The sequence below is a fragment of the Bombus flavifrons genome, chromosome 3, assembly GCF_040668555.2.
Source record: "Bombus flavifrons isolate JBK064 chromosome 3, iyBomFlav1_principal, whole genome shotgun sequence".
NCBI lineage: Eukaryota > Metazoa > Arthropoda > Insecta > Hymenoptera > Apidae > Bombus > Bombus flavifrons.
Window position 1 is genome coordinate 18,297,058 of NC_138444.1, and position 13,515 is coordinate 18,310,572.

Below are 13,515 nucleotides of genomic sequence, written 5' to 3' on the forward strand. Positions count from 1 at the left end.
CTTTAGTACAAAAATATATGTACATATATTTAAGGTAATAAAATGATTATACCTTTCAATAAATAAATAATTTATAAAATGTATATATATATTTTGTTTTTGATAATCTATTTTGTTTTTAAGTCTTGCAAGAAACACAAATGTTCATCTACATAATTATTTAAGAACATAATTTTCAAATTATTTTTAAATTAAACAATTATTAGGTACATAATTTTGTAATATTAGAAAACAAATAAAAGTAGCGATTTGTCTTTTTACTAAAACCTTAATATGTACAAAGAGCAGTTTAAATTACATATTTAATATAAGACGCCTTTTGACGCAAGGTTTCATTTTTTCATAATTATGCTGATAAATAAATAATAAATATAAATAATATAATATTATTTACAAATAATAATAAAATAATTGCTGTTTGTCATAAGAAGTGTAATACAATAGATTTAGTCATAGATTCAGTTAGTAAAAATATTAAGAGAAATGTTGAATTAATTTAAAATTTAGAATAAATTAACCAAAATTTCTAATTCACATTAACTAAATGTTTTAAAGATAGTCAAGTGTAATTATTTGAAGATAAGAATAAACAATATATATTTATTTCTGTACATAAAAATATTAAGTTGTTCGAATCAGAAGTATTTTCATTACCAATAATAAAACAGAAGGTGATAGTAGAGACCGCTAATGATGCATCTTCGGTTATTGCACATTTCAAGTGTTGTATACGGAAAATATGACGGATAACGGTATAAAAACGTAAGTATATACATACACTTTGGTTGAGACTTTGTGCATCAATTTTAGGACGAAACAGAATCAAATGCAAGATCATAATTCGATCCGATTGATGTTTGCAATTGTATGTTCGAATTGCTCTTTAACGTGCACTATTATTAAAACAAATCTGATATGAAATCATCATCGGCATAGTCACTGTAATCATCTGCTCCAGGAGGTACGAAAATCCCTCCGAGCACACCGGACAAATTTTCACCGAGACCCATCGCCGATGCAACTCCAAACACAAGTCTCATCACGAGTAATCTCATGAAGTTCACTACGTTCGTTTCTTTGCTTTGTAGAGACAATTGTGTTGTCTTCTTTACTTTGTTCTCAACGCATTGAATCTGTCAAGCATTACAGAGATAAATTATTACGAACTCATAAAGGAAAGAATCATTATATTAAATTATAATTTCTTGAAAAAATATCTATACTTTTTACGTAAAATTGTACACTAATGTAAGATATTTGAATTTTTATTAGATGCTACTAATAAACATTTAATTGGAATTACAAATGTATAGAACAAGAAATAAATTCTTATGATTATACAAAATTATAATTTTGATTACTTCTGGGATTTATATTTTTTGTTTACACATTTAATAATTTTAAAGTGATTAAATAAATCTTTAACCAAATAAAAATGTCCGATCATGTTTTCCCGTGATCGATGACTAACAAATAGCGGGAACGTACATTCTGATGTCACAATTAATTTATCGAATATGAAGATTAAGTATATTCACGCATTACTTACGCTGATACAAACAATGAGGATTACAGCTAAGGCGTGCGTAACTCTCATCTTGCACTTCCGATGTGTTAATCACTTCCTGCGAATATTAGTGAATGCCTTAACGATCGTTGATTTGTTTTCTTTGTATTTTATGTTTCGTTTCCCGCCGATTCGTTTGTAAGTATCGATGGGATCGTTTCAACTGACCACGCAGAGTGAGCAACGAGAACTGGACTGAACAACGTTTCCGCGGGAGAAACTCGTTCGGTTCCTATTCTCGTTAAACCTTGATACTAATAGAGCACAGGTCGTAACATACAATCGAACAGGTGAACGATGGGGACAAAGTAAAATAAGTGGCATGATCGCAGAAGTTATTCTACGCTAACGGTACATGACGAAAAAAGGCATCCAGGCCATCTCTTCAGGTTACGCGATACGTGCTCGGCCACTGGCCCACTGTGTGTATAGTCACGGCTACGGCTGTTAGAGGATCTATTCGAATTGAGCGCGTGAAAGAAAAGATATACATATGTAAGTATTTATGAATATGTACAGTGGGAACAAAAAGTATTTGCACTTTCATAAAAACTAATAACTAGGATAGTGAAATCACTAAATGGCAGGTAGCAAGGTGCGTGAATGACCTTTTTATCAGGTTCTAAAGTACATGATACGACATTTAATATATTTCGATCTAATTAATAGTATGTAAATACTGTAACAAATATGGTGGTGTGCAAATACTTCTTGGAGCTATTGTATGAGCATTCTCTTAGGCTGTCAAAGTATGCATTTTACATATTGTTCTAAAGGCTAGTGTATATGTAGCTGTCAGGAAACGATAGTCGTTTTATAAATTTCAAATTTCATTGATATTTGACATTAATATAGGGAAAAAAATATTTGTAATAATTTTCTTAGTAACTCTTGTTAAATTACCATCTAAAAAACGAATTGTTATATTGAATGTAATATAACTAATAAGAATAAGGAAATTAATTAACGAAATTAACGAAGAATACCAAAACGTCATACATTAATGAAAAACGGTTTTTGGTTGAAATGAACACAGACTCACTATTTACACATTGTAAGACCTATAAACTAAAATGTGTATTTTATGCTTCGTTTGATGCCAAGAATTGAACTGAACGTGAGGATATTACATATTAAAAACGATTCAAGAATTTGGCCTGAAGTATGGGTACTATTGCTGACACGAATTGTTGCTTTTCTATTACTGTTGTCTAACGTAAAAGATGTTTTAATTTTTAATAGTGAACTATTAAATATTCCATGCATATTTATGTACATACATATATATATATATACATATTAATATATATTTATGTATAGAAATCACAAGAGAAAAGCATGATAAGTACATGTTTATGATGAAACAGGAGACTTTCAAAGATCGAGTCGGTCCAAAGATCTTCTTTTCGAAGGCATCTAGGTCTTAACGAAATCTTCGATATTGTCACATTATGATGAGCAATATCTTGAAAATTTTGAAAAGGATGAAAAAATACACGCTTACCTCTGAAACCAAATATAAAGACAATTTTGTTAATATAGAATTAATTGATAACGTAATAAATTGTAAAATTGTTTTTTCTTGTAATTTTCATATGATCAGTATAGATTTATAATATATCATAAAAAATTATGTATGAAAAAATGATGTATGAACTAAAATGTAAATATACGTGACAGACCATAAAATTATTTATAACTTTTTATTTTCATTCGATCGATATCTGTAAGCGTGGTCAATTTTATGGTTCACTGTCGTCACTATACCATTATTGATTGTGCTTAGAATGGTGGTTTCATTACCATTCAATCGTTTGCGATCGTTAAATTGTTCTTCAATCATTTGTCGTCATAATGAGTCTTACCTGTCTACCAAGTAGGTTTGTCGGACAAAGAATAGAGTTAATGAATGTTAACAGATTATTTTTTGAAAATTTTTACTACGGGTTTATACGTCAAATATCGATAAATTTATCGATATTTAAAATTTGTAAAATAATGGAAATAATAATAATAATGGTTTATTAGCACTAGTAACTTGTAACTTATGACTTATAAAATATCTCTATACAATAATAATAATTCAATGGTGAAAGATGAATCAGCAGCGTGAATATAAAAAATATAAAACTTTCCTACTTTCACTTTTATCTATTCAGTACTTCTTCCATCTCAAGTTAATGCATCCTCTGGAATCATCAAGCATGTATCAATAGACAGAAATAGATGATCACCAACATAGTGGAGAATCGATTGGTTTAAAACGATTGAATGGAAATGAAAGTCGTTCAGAAGTAGCGGCTGTGACAATGGCCGAGGTACGATCACCTCGACGACGATGCTAATGACAAGGTTCGATTTGCGGTGAAAGACGAAGGACAGCCAGCAGGAGGATTCAGCTGGGGTTTCCTTTGGAATCGGCGATTGGGCGAACACGGGGAACTTGTAATGAAAGGCAGGATGCGCTCGGGACCGGACGTGATGTTCTTCGCATACAGAAACAGTTCCAGAAACGAAGGAAACACCGTCGCATGGACTATGATGATTGGTACCCCTCCATCAAGATAACCGTGTCCTAAGTATGGCATGGTAAGAAGACGACACCGGATAGGTTTTTATGCCTTCTCAACTGTTTGCGCATTTATTTATGACACGATACTAATTTCGTTCTGATCAAGTCGGAGATTGCTGGTCTTTTAAGATCTTCCTAGGGTTTTATATTTTATTGTCAGGGTACGTTGTTAAATGTATTTGCATGGAAACATAACCTAAGAACGTATCTTTTTGCTTGGAATTTTAATTTTCCTTTATTTGGAATTTTCTGAAATCGAATTTTGACGTTTCGTTTGATTTTGAATTTAAATAAGGGCTTGATCAAGGTCTTTTTGCACAATCAAACTGATATTAGTAGTTTTACGAGTATTACAAATTACAAGTCATCTGATTATCCTATTTAGTGAAAAATTATAAAATCATAAGGAAGAAGTTTAGAACTTATTGCCTCTAACTTGTTAATTTTGTTTTAAATTTTATTAACGTTAATGTTTTAAATCTTATTAATAGTAAATTAAGACATAATTAATCAAGGCAGGGACTACAAAGTGGATAATAAATTATGTAAGAAAAGCAAATAGTAAATCGGTGATTGAAATGCTGCGTGCATTCAACCGTAAGGAAGATTTTTGCTGGGAAAAACGATAGAATAAAATGAAACGATCAATACCTATCAATGAGACTTTCTGTTGCAACCTATACAGGTGAACATAGAATGAAGTAAACGCGCGTTAAGAGTTCATAGACCCAGTCAGCCTATTATTTCAGTTTATGCATTTGAATTTGCGCGTGTCAACTGGACGACATGTAAATACTATGTGTTTTACATTTCTTGATGCTGTTTTACACATTCTCTTGAAAATTTTGTATCTCTTTTGTATGAATAATACGATTCTTTTTTTTTTACGAATACTGCAATTTTAATCGACTTTTAATCGAATAATACGATCTTTATTATAAAGTTAAGATTGTGAATGATTATATGAATTAAATGATAGAAGATTACAGTACAAATTATATGAATGATATTTAATCGAGTAATACGATTATTATAGTAAACGGATATGTATGTAGAATTAAGATAATTCATGCAAATTACGAATGTACATCCACATATTTAGGTATTATGTTTTATACAAACATGATGAATTTCTTATGCTAATAAACGCACAAAAATATTTTATATAAAAAATCAATGACCTAACTTACACCATTCCGATTTTCAGCCAATCATATATACGTATACGAAAAGAAACATATTTCCTTATCTTCACAGACTCTTATGATTCTTCTTGCATCCCATTCAGACTCCGGAAGTAGCGGCCACGTCACCGTGTTTCCCAGAAATACAAAATTCATATTACGTCAATTTAAAAATCGATTATTATTGACAGAAGATCGTTTTCTCGTGACGTGCGTGCGTTAATGGGATACGTGTCGCCAAGCGTAAAACAATAGCACGGGTTTCTGTCCTTCTCTGATTCAGCGCTAGGAATCGGTTCCTCGCTATCCTTCGAGAGAGAGGACCCCGTCTCTGTTAGTGCGTGCTTTACCCTCACCGATGACACTTTGTTCGGGCTCCGCGACAAGTTTCACTTGTTGCCACGAATTTCCATTTTGTCACTTCTCACAGTGACATGCGTTTATCAAACTTCTTGTAACTCTGTAAAATCTCATTCTTACACATATCTTTCTCTTTTTTACTCTCTTTTTCATTTCGTATTTTCGCGTTACAAATGGAGAAGTGGATCGTTCTTCGTGTAATAGGAATTTCAGTATTGATTTCTTCACTTGGTTGGACCATCATTGTTCATTTGTGAATTGTATGATAAATTGTGAATTTATTAAGACACTATTATTATTCATTTTTGTTCTGTGATTATCATCTCTCGTGATTTATATCCTGTGAAATACAGAATTGGTACAGGATTGTTTGAAGAAATGAATGCGGAGGAAGTAAAGGTTGGATGCTTTCAAGTAGTCATCGTGCTGTTACTTGGCGTCAATTATGTCATCGTTGCAATGAGCCACGCGCTCCCGGTGTTTCACAATTATACGCCTAAATTTTATTGTCAGGTACGTTTCTTTTGTCTCAGTTATCTTGGTATTTCTTTTTCCATAAATTATATCTTATATACGTTTCATAGCTTATTAATTTGATCAATTATATGGCAAGTACATATGTATTAAAACAGTGATTGTTATAATTCTTTCTTTCTAACACTCTTTTGACCTAAATTCAAATGACTCATTTATTTACAATCACAGAAATATTTGACATTTACTATCATTTACGTATGTGTTCTGCTTTAGTTTACAAACTTTTGAGTAATTTTTCTGCATAACTACTCTCTATCATTCTCTCACGTATATAAATTATTTCAAATAAAACAGTAAGATATTAAGTGTTCAACTGGTGAATGAGGTACATACATCTTGAGAAATGTCATGAATTATTAATTCGAACAATTCGCTAACTCTTGCCTTCTGCGAAGTTTGAGGTTCCTTTTGAATTTCAAATTATTCATTAACTTACTCAAAAACGCAAAATTAATTCATAAATTTACATAAATTTCATATTATTAATAAAGAGTGATATAAAATTACACGTGTATCATTAATTACTCTTATTATTAGTTTTCATATTATTGTTTATGTAAGAAACTAATTTATGTAAATAGAAATTTGACTATTTTTTACTGTTCTGTGTATGAAATTAGATGTATTTATGTAATTAATCATTATTTTCGTAGTGTTATGTAAACGAAATTACTAAACAGAAGTTTCTCTAATTTTTATTTCTCAATGTTTTAATGTCTAACACAGTGTCGAACAAATATTGAATTATTTAGTTAGCATGAGCTACTTAGTTAAAATTTTACAAAACGATTCATTTGCATATTACAGCCAAAAAATGGAACGAAACGAATATATGGTTGCCAAGAGCTTGGCAACGTGACTGTTGCAGTTAACGAGACTTCCGGTCTTAAGGAATCTTCGAGTACAGACTTGTGCTTCAGCAAGTATCAATTTGCAACTGAATTCGGAGAAAATAGCGTAGTAACAGAATGGAGCTTAGTTTGTGAGAAACGGTATTTGACGTTTCTTGGACCGACAGTTTATTACGTCGGGGTTTTAATGGGCGCTTGTATCGCTGGACTTTTAGCAGATCGAATAGGAAGACTTCCGGTTCAAGCGATTTGTCTTTATACTCAGGGCACGATGGCTGTTGCACTATATGTTGTGCAGGTATAGAGATTTTTCAATTTAAACAAAATAATTCAAAATTATGAAGAAGACGAACAAGTAAATTTTAACTTAATTTTTAATTTATGTCAAAAATGAACTAAAGTGGAGATTTTATCAAAATTTCTTTTTTAGATATTCTATCAAATTTTATAATTTATTGAAAATGATAATAGAAGATAAAAATTAACTGTATTCAAATAAAAAAAGGAAACTGATACGTTATTTCGCTCTTAATTTACATTAAAAATATATTTGAATGCATATAAGTGGAATAATGAATCAAATAAATGTATTGTGTTAATTAAATCTTTTGTTCGATATGGAAAGTAAAACGAGAAAGAAATAAAGAAACAGTCGTTGAATACCAACTTGACGAGAACAATTTCCTTTTTCTTGCTAAATAAAGTGTCCATTTCAGAATTATCCCACGTTTCTGGCTCTTCGAGGACTACAAGGAGTTTTTGTTCAGGGTCTACAAAATTCGACGTACATCCTTTCTTTGGAACTGTTTCCTGTGAAAGCACGGACTTTCGTTGCATTAGTTATGCAAATTGCGTGGGCTATTGGTTTGATGCTCTTAGCTGCACTTAGTTACGTTATACCCGATTGGAGAATTTTACAATTAGCTGTCTCAGTTCCCACTGCTATAACCGTGCTCTACATTTGGTAGATTATTATTGTTTTTAATAGAATGAAAAATAAGATTATAGTATTGAAATAGATCCTTTGGGAAATTATAATAGGTATTGCTTTCAGGATAATACCAGAATCACCAAGGTGGCTACTAGCAAAGGGTAAAATCACGGAAGCAGATATGGCAGTGGAACGCATCACGAAATACAATGTCTGTTGCACTAGATCGCGAAGGGAAAATGTTAAAACGGAGACAAACATTTCCGAGAACGCGACGCCGGTTAAACCGGAACGAAAGTCACGTGTTTCATGTGCAGACCTAAAGAAATCGAAAACCGATAGCGAAATGAAAGAAGAAGCTGCGAATTTACTAAATAGCAACACGGATGCGGCTCAACAAAAAGTTCAAAGTAAAAGACAAAAATTATTGAAAAATGTTATCTATTGTTTTCTTAGCATGTTATGTTATACAAGGTATAATGTATGATAGTACAATGTAATATATTGGGTTGTAACATATTCAGTCCATTTTCTCCATTTATATAATAAATATAAAAACAGGGTGAATTTATGTTACCATTCAATAATATAATATGGTATTAATATAAGTCTCCTTTTATAATTTCAAGTATGATAAAAAATTTATATTGAAAATATTCGTTAGATTGGAACCAATATTGTTTTGATGAAGGAATTATGAATCGTTATTATTAAAAATGTACATTATATTAATACGTATATACACTTTTTAGAAACGAGTTTGAGAGAAATATCCGAATACTTGGAAAGTAAGCTCCCTAAAACGGAATCGGAACCGGACTCTGCACAATGTGAGAATGGAGAAACAAATAAGAGGAATGGCCCATCGAAGTCGAAGAGCCATCGGAAGTCGAAATCGATATCACAGTCTGCTGGTAATCAACGACTTTCCATGAAAAATACTTACGACATCGTAGAGCTACGTACCCCAGTGAAAAAAGAAATGTCAAATAAGGATGACGAGAAGAAATTTAGCAAAGTCAAAGAAAAATCTAGTAACGCGCAAACGAAAGAAGAATTGTTAGAACTATTTAAATCCACGCTGTTAAAAAAATATGGCATTGTGATCATTTATCAATGGTAAAAAATTTTCAAAATTTGACCACTTTAAAATTATATTCTTAATATAAATTCATATAATTAGACTGTGAATATTTATGCGAATTTGTTCTTATAAATACTACAGTTTTTTAAATTTGTAATTAATATTATCTGTCTTAGGTTCACGTCTTCTATAGCGTGTTATGTCTTCATGACGCTCGAGCCGAATCTTTGGGCGATCAATAGACACGTCACTTTTGCGCTAGGAGGAGCGTTAGAAATTGCATCTTACGTGTTTCTCTACTTCATATTGTCTAGATATGGCAGACGACTACCGATGTCAGCGTATCAATCAATTACTGGTGCAATTTGCATCTTTTTTGCAGCTATAATTATCTTTTCAAATTCCACCATTACATCCAGTACGTGATTGTAACGAGAAATACTTCGTATTAAAATACGTATATTAAAATTTCTGTAACATATAAAGCGTAGGCATTGTACATTGAAAAAATTGATTAATTTTCGATATAAGTACCTACTTTGTAGATTCTTACTAATTTCGTATATCGTCTTTGTAGATCTCATGAAGACCATTATGTCCTTGCTCGGAAGAGTAGCAGTGATGAGCACCGTTTCCATAACATATTTGTATACGATTGAGATATTTCCAACTGTTGTGCGAGGAACCTGCTTAGGCTTGTGCACTGTTTTCGCAAAAATTGGCAGTTTGTGCACGCCACACATACTATCAGTAAGATTTGCATACTGTGTTTTTAAAATTAAAATGCAACGTATAAAATCACTACTATTAAATTAAATTCAATGCAATACGAATTTCTACTTCCTCTCTAAAATATTCTAATTCAACACGAGTATGTGAAATAAATTATTTCAAAAATTAAATAAAATGTTAAGCTAAATAAAAAATTATATTTAAAAAAATATAAATTCACATGGTATAAAACAATGAATACAATTTTCCTTTTTAGGGAGAGCATTTTCCAATAACCATTCCATTAATAATAATTGGAATGCTCTGCTTAGGATCTGGAGTAGTTGCTTTAATTTTACCAGAAACTTTAAGTCAAGTTTTACCTGACGCGATAGAAGATTCTGAATTGTTGACTGTAAAAAGGAGAGAAAAGAAGAATAATGAGAATTTAAATAATGAAGATGCATCTACTACTGAAGATGCTTCAGAAAGGGAGATACTTAGAGCAAAATTATTCTCTGAAGATTGGGTGGATGCAGGAAATGGTATATTAGTGAATTTCTCGGAAAATAAAAATTCTGAATGAAATTTTTAAAGTTTTATATAGAAGAAATTAATGCCACATTTTTATATTGATGAATTATAACCGACAGTTTGACGATCATTATGATTATTGACGTTCCGTTGCAAAATGTGATTATTTTGTATTATTTATCGCAAAGATTTATTGTTAATGATATCTTTTATTGAGTTGGATTACGTGTAATTAAGGATTTAAAATAATGATTTAATTTATAATTAGAAAATATTTTATATATGAATTTAAATTGCAAGGATGAAAAATAATATAATATTTTTTTATAAATTTATAGGTGTTTTCATAAACATGTATCATTGTGTATTATATTCTTCACATATATTAGAATTTTCTAATAGTTTATATTGACAAATATTTATTATATGTTAAGTTCAGTATTTAGAATTTTAGAAAAATTACAATACAATCAGTTGTCACTGCCTATCATAAAGTAAATTTATATAATGCTTAAAAGTTAAGACAATGAATTGTGAGTGATATAAATTTCTGAATATTTGCAGTTTAGAGGCTGAAATAACGGAGCGTAATAGTTTATTAGCTCTTTTAGATATATTACAATTCGTATATTAAATAAATATATTTGTATATACAATTATGAAACTAATTTTGAAAAATTTTATGGAAGTAATATCAAACTTTCTCTCTCTCTCTCTCTCTTTATTAATTAGATATCAATATTATATTAATAATTGTATATATCTATATGTCTAATAGGTGCCAAAGTTTGCATTTACTTGTAATAACTTCAATATAAGAATTGAGTATTGTAAAGATAGATTAGTTTTACATAATAATTATTGAAACATACAGATATATACATACTTTTCATTATTTTGTCGTAAATATATTCTTTTATTGTCATCTTTTAGTAAAAAAAAAGTTTTATTTATACAAAGCTTTATGTAAAAGATGTACAATGTTTCAAGATGAATTAAATTCTATAAATGAATACAGAGAATGGACTTACTAAAACCATTAAAATTCGCATCTTCTATCCTTGTCTTCGATAATTTCCCTTTTTTTTCCAGTCTTGAAGCATAAAGAGTCATAAACATTTATGAACAGCTATTCATGTTTCAGCATCGTTCGTCCAAAATCAGATTCTACAAGTGGAGGGCCTTTATTTCAGTTTGTTTTCACAGAATGTTTACAATATTATACTTCTCTAAACTCGATACTTATTATTATTGCAATTATTATAATGTTCTTCGTTTATTTAAGAGAGTGTGTTTTTATTTATAAAAATGTCTTTTTATAATTATTAGGTGCATGAATAAATTCTTTCAGATTTTTATGCAAAATGGAAGTTTTATTGTTGGATAGAATTTATTTCCACACCTATTATTTCAAGTATAGTATTAAATATTTTTAAGTTTGCTAATAAATGATATATGAATAAATGATATAGCAACAGATAGAAGGAAAGAGGGAGAAGTGTAATCACAGATATATTGAGAACATAGAAAAGTACTTTATTTATGACTTATCACAGCCAAAAAACATAACTAAAACAATTCTGATAAGGAACTACAGTTGTGGACAACATCATATAACGTTATTTTAATATTGTAGTTCTCATGGACCCATTTAATAGTGAGTTTCTCATATATTACTCAAGGAACTTTAGGTTGTACAATACCATTATTCTGAGGATTTGCATGTTGTGTTTGCTCTGCTGCAGTCTGTAACAGTCTTGTTCTACGTCTGGTATAATGTTGCCATAATAAAATTTGCTGATCATCTATAAACTTTGTACATTGAGAGTTTACTACTTCTCTTCTAAAGTGTTCGTATTGTAATAAATCTAAGAAATACAAACACATAGGATATTTCAAATACTTTGCATATTCTGGTTCCTTCCAGTATAACAGATATTTAAGGTAATTTATAAATGTTGCATCCTTAAAATATCCACGTTGTGCTAAAACTGAAAAATAATAATTAATAGTATTATCATAACGATCACATTGGTTATTATAACAAATATACTGCTCATTGTTCGAAGTACAATTTAAGTAATTTGGATTTGCAAGACACTGAACAAACTCTAATTCAACTTGAAATCTTAAGCGTTGTTGATCGTCTGTTTCTGGGCCTCCTGAAAAACAAATTATGCATTTAGTAAAAAGTATTGTACTCTACACCTGATATATAATAAATTATCTACGTTTAGTTTCAGCATAAACTAACACTTAAATTAAAATTCAGACTAAATTACGATTTAATAACTAAACTTTATGTATAGTAAACTAACCTAAAAATTATTAAAGAACAAGTAAATTGCAACTATTACATCTCCCAAAATTTAATTTTAAAGTATATAAATATGAAAGAAATGTTCTCTTCCAATTTAATAACTTAATAAAATAAGACTTGGCTTAATAGAATGTCATTCATCCTACAATTATAATACATGCATTAATAGAAATAAGGAAAAATAATAATACGATAAGTGTTTTTGGGAAGGAAAAACTTTATTAATTTTAAGAATGGTAAGAAAGTAATGAGAAATACCGTTCATTCCAATGAAAGATGGTTTTCTGCCTTTCATGAGACCCGGAGGATCATCCAAACGGTTCATAGTACATTAATTCGTAACTGTCGATTATTTTCAACCACACTAGTTATAGAAACACTAATTTCTTTATGATAGAGAAAACGACGTATAGTTAAATTTCTTTGAAACGTTTGTACAGATTTCCGAAGCAGTTTTTCTACAATTCCTTACGGTTCTTAAGATTTTCGTATACATATCGGAGCTTATTTCAAAATAGGTGAGTCGTATTGTATTGTAAATTGTAACCACGACCGTGTTGTAAAAGAGACCAGTGGGAAGATGGCCGATACTTATGGGCGAAATTCAGCCAAATGTACGGTCCATGAACTACTGCCTCTAGCGATCAGATGGACGAACTATACACACGTTTCTTTCTTCGGCGCGTTTGGTGCAAGATTTTGCCCAAAAGCACCGGCAATCTGCCTAATCATCTCTGACTCTATCTGATATCATAATCTTGTAATGAGTCGGTAATACAGGAAATGACAAGAAATCCTTGGTTTGGTTTTTGATTTAAAAAATTACTACGTGTTAAATCTATGCTACATCTTATTATTGCTTCT

The 13,515-nt window shown here is 30.4% G+C and overlaps 3 protein-coding genes across 4 annotated transcripts; 1 reads left to right on the forward strand and 2 right to left on the reverse strand.

Annotated features, from left to right (window-relative positions):
- Positions 1–302: 302 nt before the first annotated feature.
- On the reverse strand, positions 303–2,065 carry LOC138177945 (uncharacterized). The gene is made up of 2 exons (XM_069109307.1): positions 1,550–2,065; positions 303–1,133 (listed from the first exon to the last, which is right to left on the reverse strand). Exons 1-2 carry the CDS (start codon positions 1,595–1,597, stop codon positions 900–902), a joined length of 282 nt encoding a protein of 93 aa, XP_068965408.1. The 5' UTR covers positions 1,598–2,065; the 3' UTR covers positions 303–899.
- A 1,680-nt stretch (positions 2,066–3,745) lies between these two features.
- Positions 3,746–11,159, forward strand: LOC138177875 (organic cation transporter protein). 2 transcript variants are annotated; one of them, XM_069109146.1, is made up of 9 exons: positions 3,746–4,156; positions 6,037–6,196; positions 7,028–7,369; positions 7,788–8,035; positions 8,126–8,412; positions 8,755–9,121; positions 9,263–9,504; positions 9,664–9,836; positions 10,075–11,159. In XM_069109146.1, the coding sequence occupies exons 2-9, from the start codon at positions 6,062–6,064 to the stop codon at positions 10,381–10,383; spliced, it is 2,103 nt and encodes a 700-aa protein (XP_068965247.1). In that variant the 5' UTR covers positions 3,746–4,156; positions 6,037–6,061; the 3' UTR covers positions 10,384–11,159. The 2 variants fall into 2 exon arrangements, with proteins under 2 accessions (XP_068965247.1, XP_068965246.1); XM_069109145.1 differs by lacking the exon at positions 3,746–4,156 and having other exon boundaries at positions 5,414–6,196.
- Positions 11,160–11,322: 163 nt separating this feature from the next.
- On the reverse strand, positions 11,323–13,271 carry MED31 (mediator complex subunit 31). The gene is made up of 4 exons (XM_069109147.1): positions 12,910–13,271; positions 12,404–12,493; positions 12,035–12,322; positions 11,323–11,498 (listed from the first exon to the last, which is right to left on the reverse strand). Exons 1-4 carry the CDS (start codon positions 12,974–12,976, stop codon positions 11,461–11,463), a joined length of 483 nt encoding a protein of 160 aa, XP_068965248.1. The 5' UTR covers positions 12,977–13,271; the 3' UTR covers positions 11,323–11,460.
- Positions 13,272–13,515: the final 244 nt, after the last annotated feature.

Bases quoted from the DNA above. Each gene is read 5' to 3' on its own strand.
- LOC138177945 (XM_069109307.1), bottom strand. From the start codon at position 1,597: ATGAGAGTTACGCACGCCTTAGCTGTAATCCTCATTGTTTGTATCAGC. The intron at 1,134-1,549 runs GTAAGTAATGCG...AATGCTTGACAG, and splicing joins TCCTCATTGTTTGTATCAGC to ATTCAATGCGTTGAGAACAA.
- LOC138177875 (XM_069109146.1), top strand. From the start codon at position 6,062: ATGAATGCGGAGGAAGTAAAGGTTGGATGCTTTCAAGTAGTCATCGTG. The intron at 8,413-8,754 runs GTAAAAGACAAA...TACACTTTTTAG, and splicing joins GGCTCAACAAAAAGTTCAAA to AAACGAGTTTGAGAGAAATA. The intron at 9,122-9,262 runs GTAAAAAATTTT...TATCTGTCTTAG, and splicing joins ATTGTGATCATTTATCAATG to GTTCACGTCTTCTATAGCGT.
- MED31 (XM_069109147.1), bottom strand. From the start codon at position 12,976: ATGAACCGTTTGGATGATCCTCCGGGTCTCATGAAAGGCAGAAAACCA. The intron at 12,494-12,909 runs GTATTTCTCATT...TTTGTTTTTCAG, and splicing joins ATCTTTCATTGGAATGAACG to GAGGCCCAGAAACAGACGAT. The intron at 12,323-12,403 runs GTACTTCGAACA...ATTATTTTTCAG, and splicing joins AAATCCAAATTACTTAAATT to TTTTAGCACAACGTGGATAT.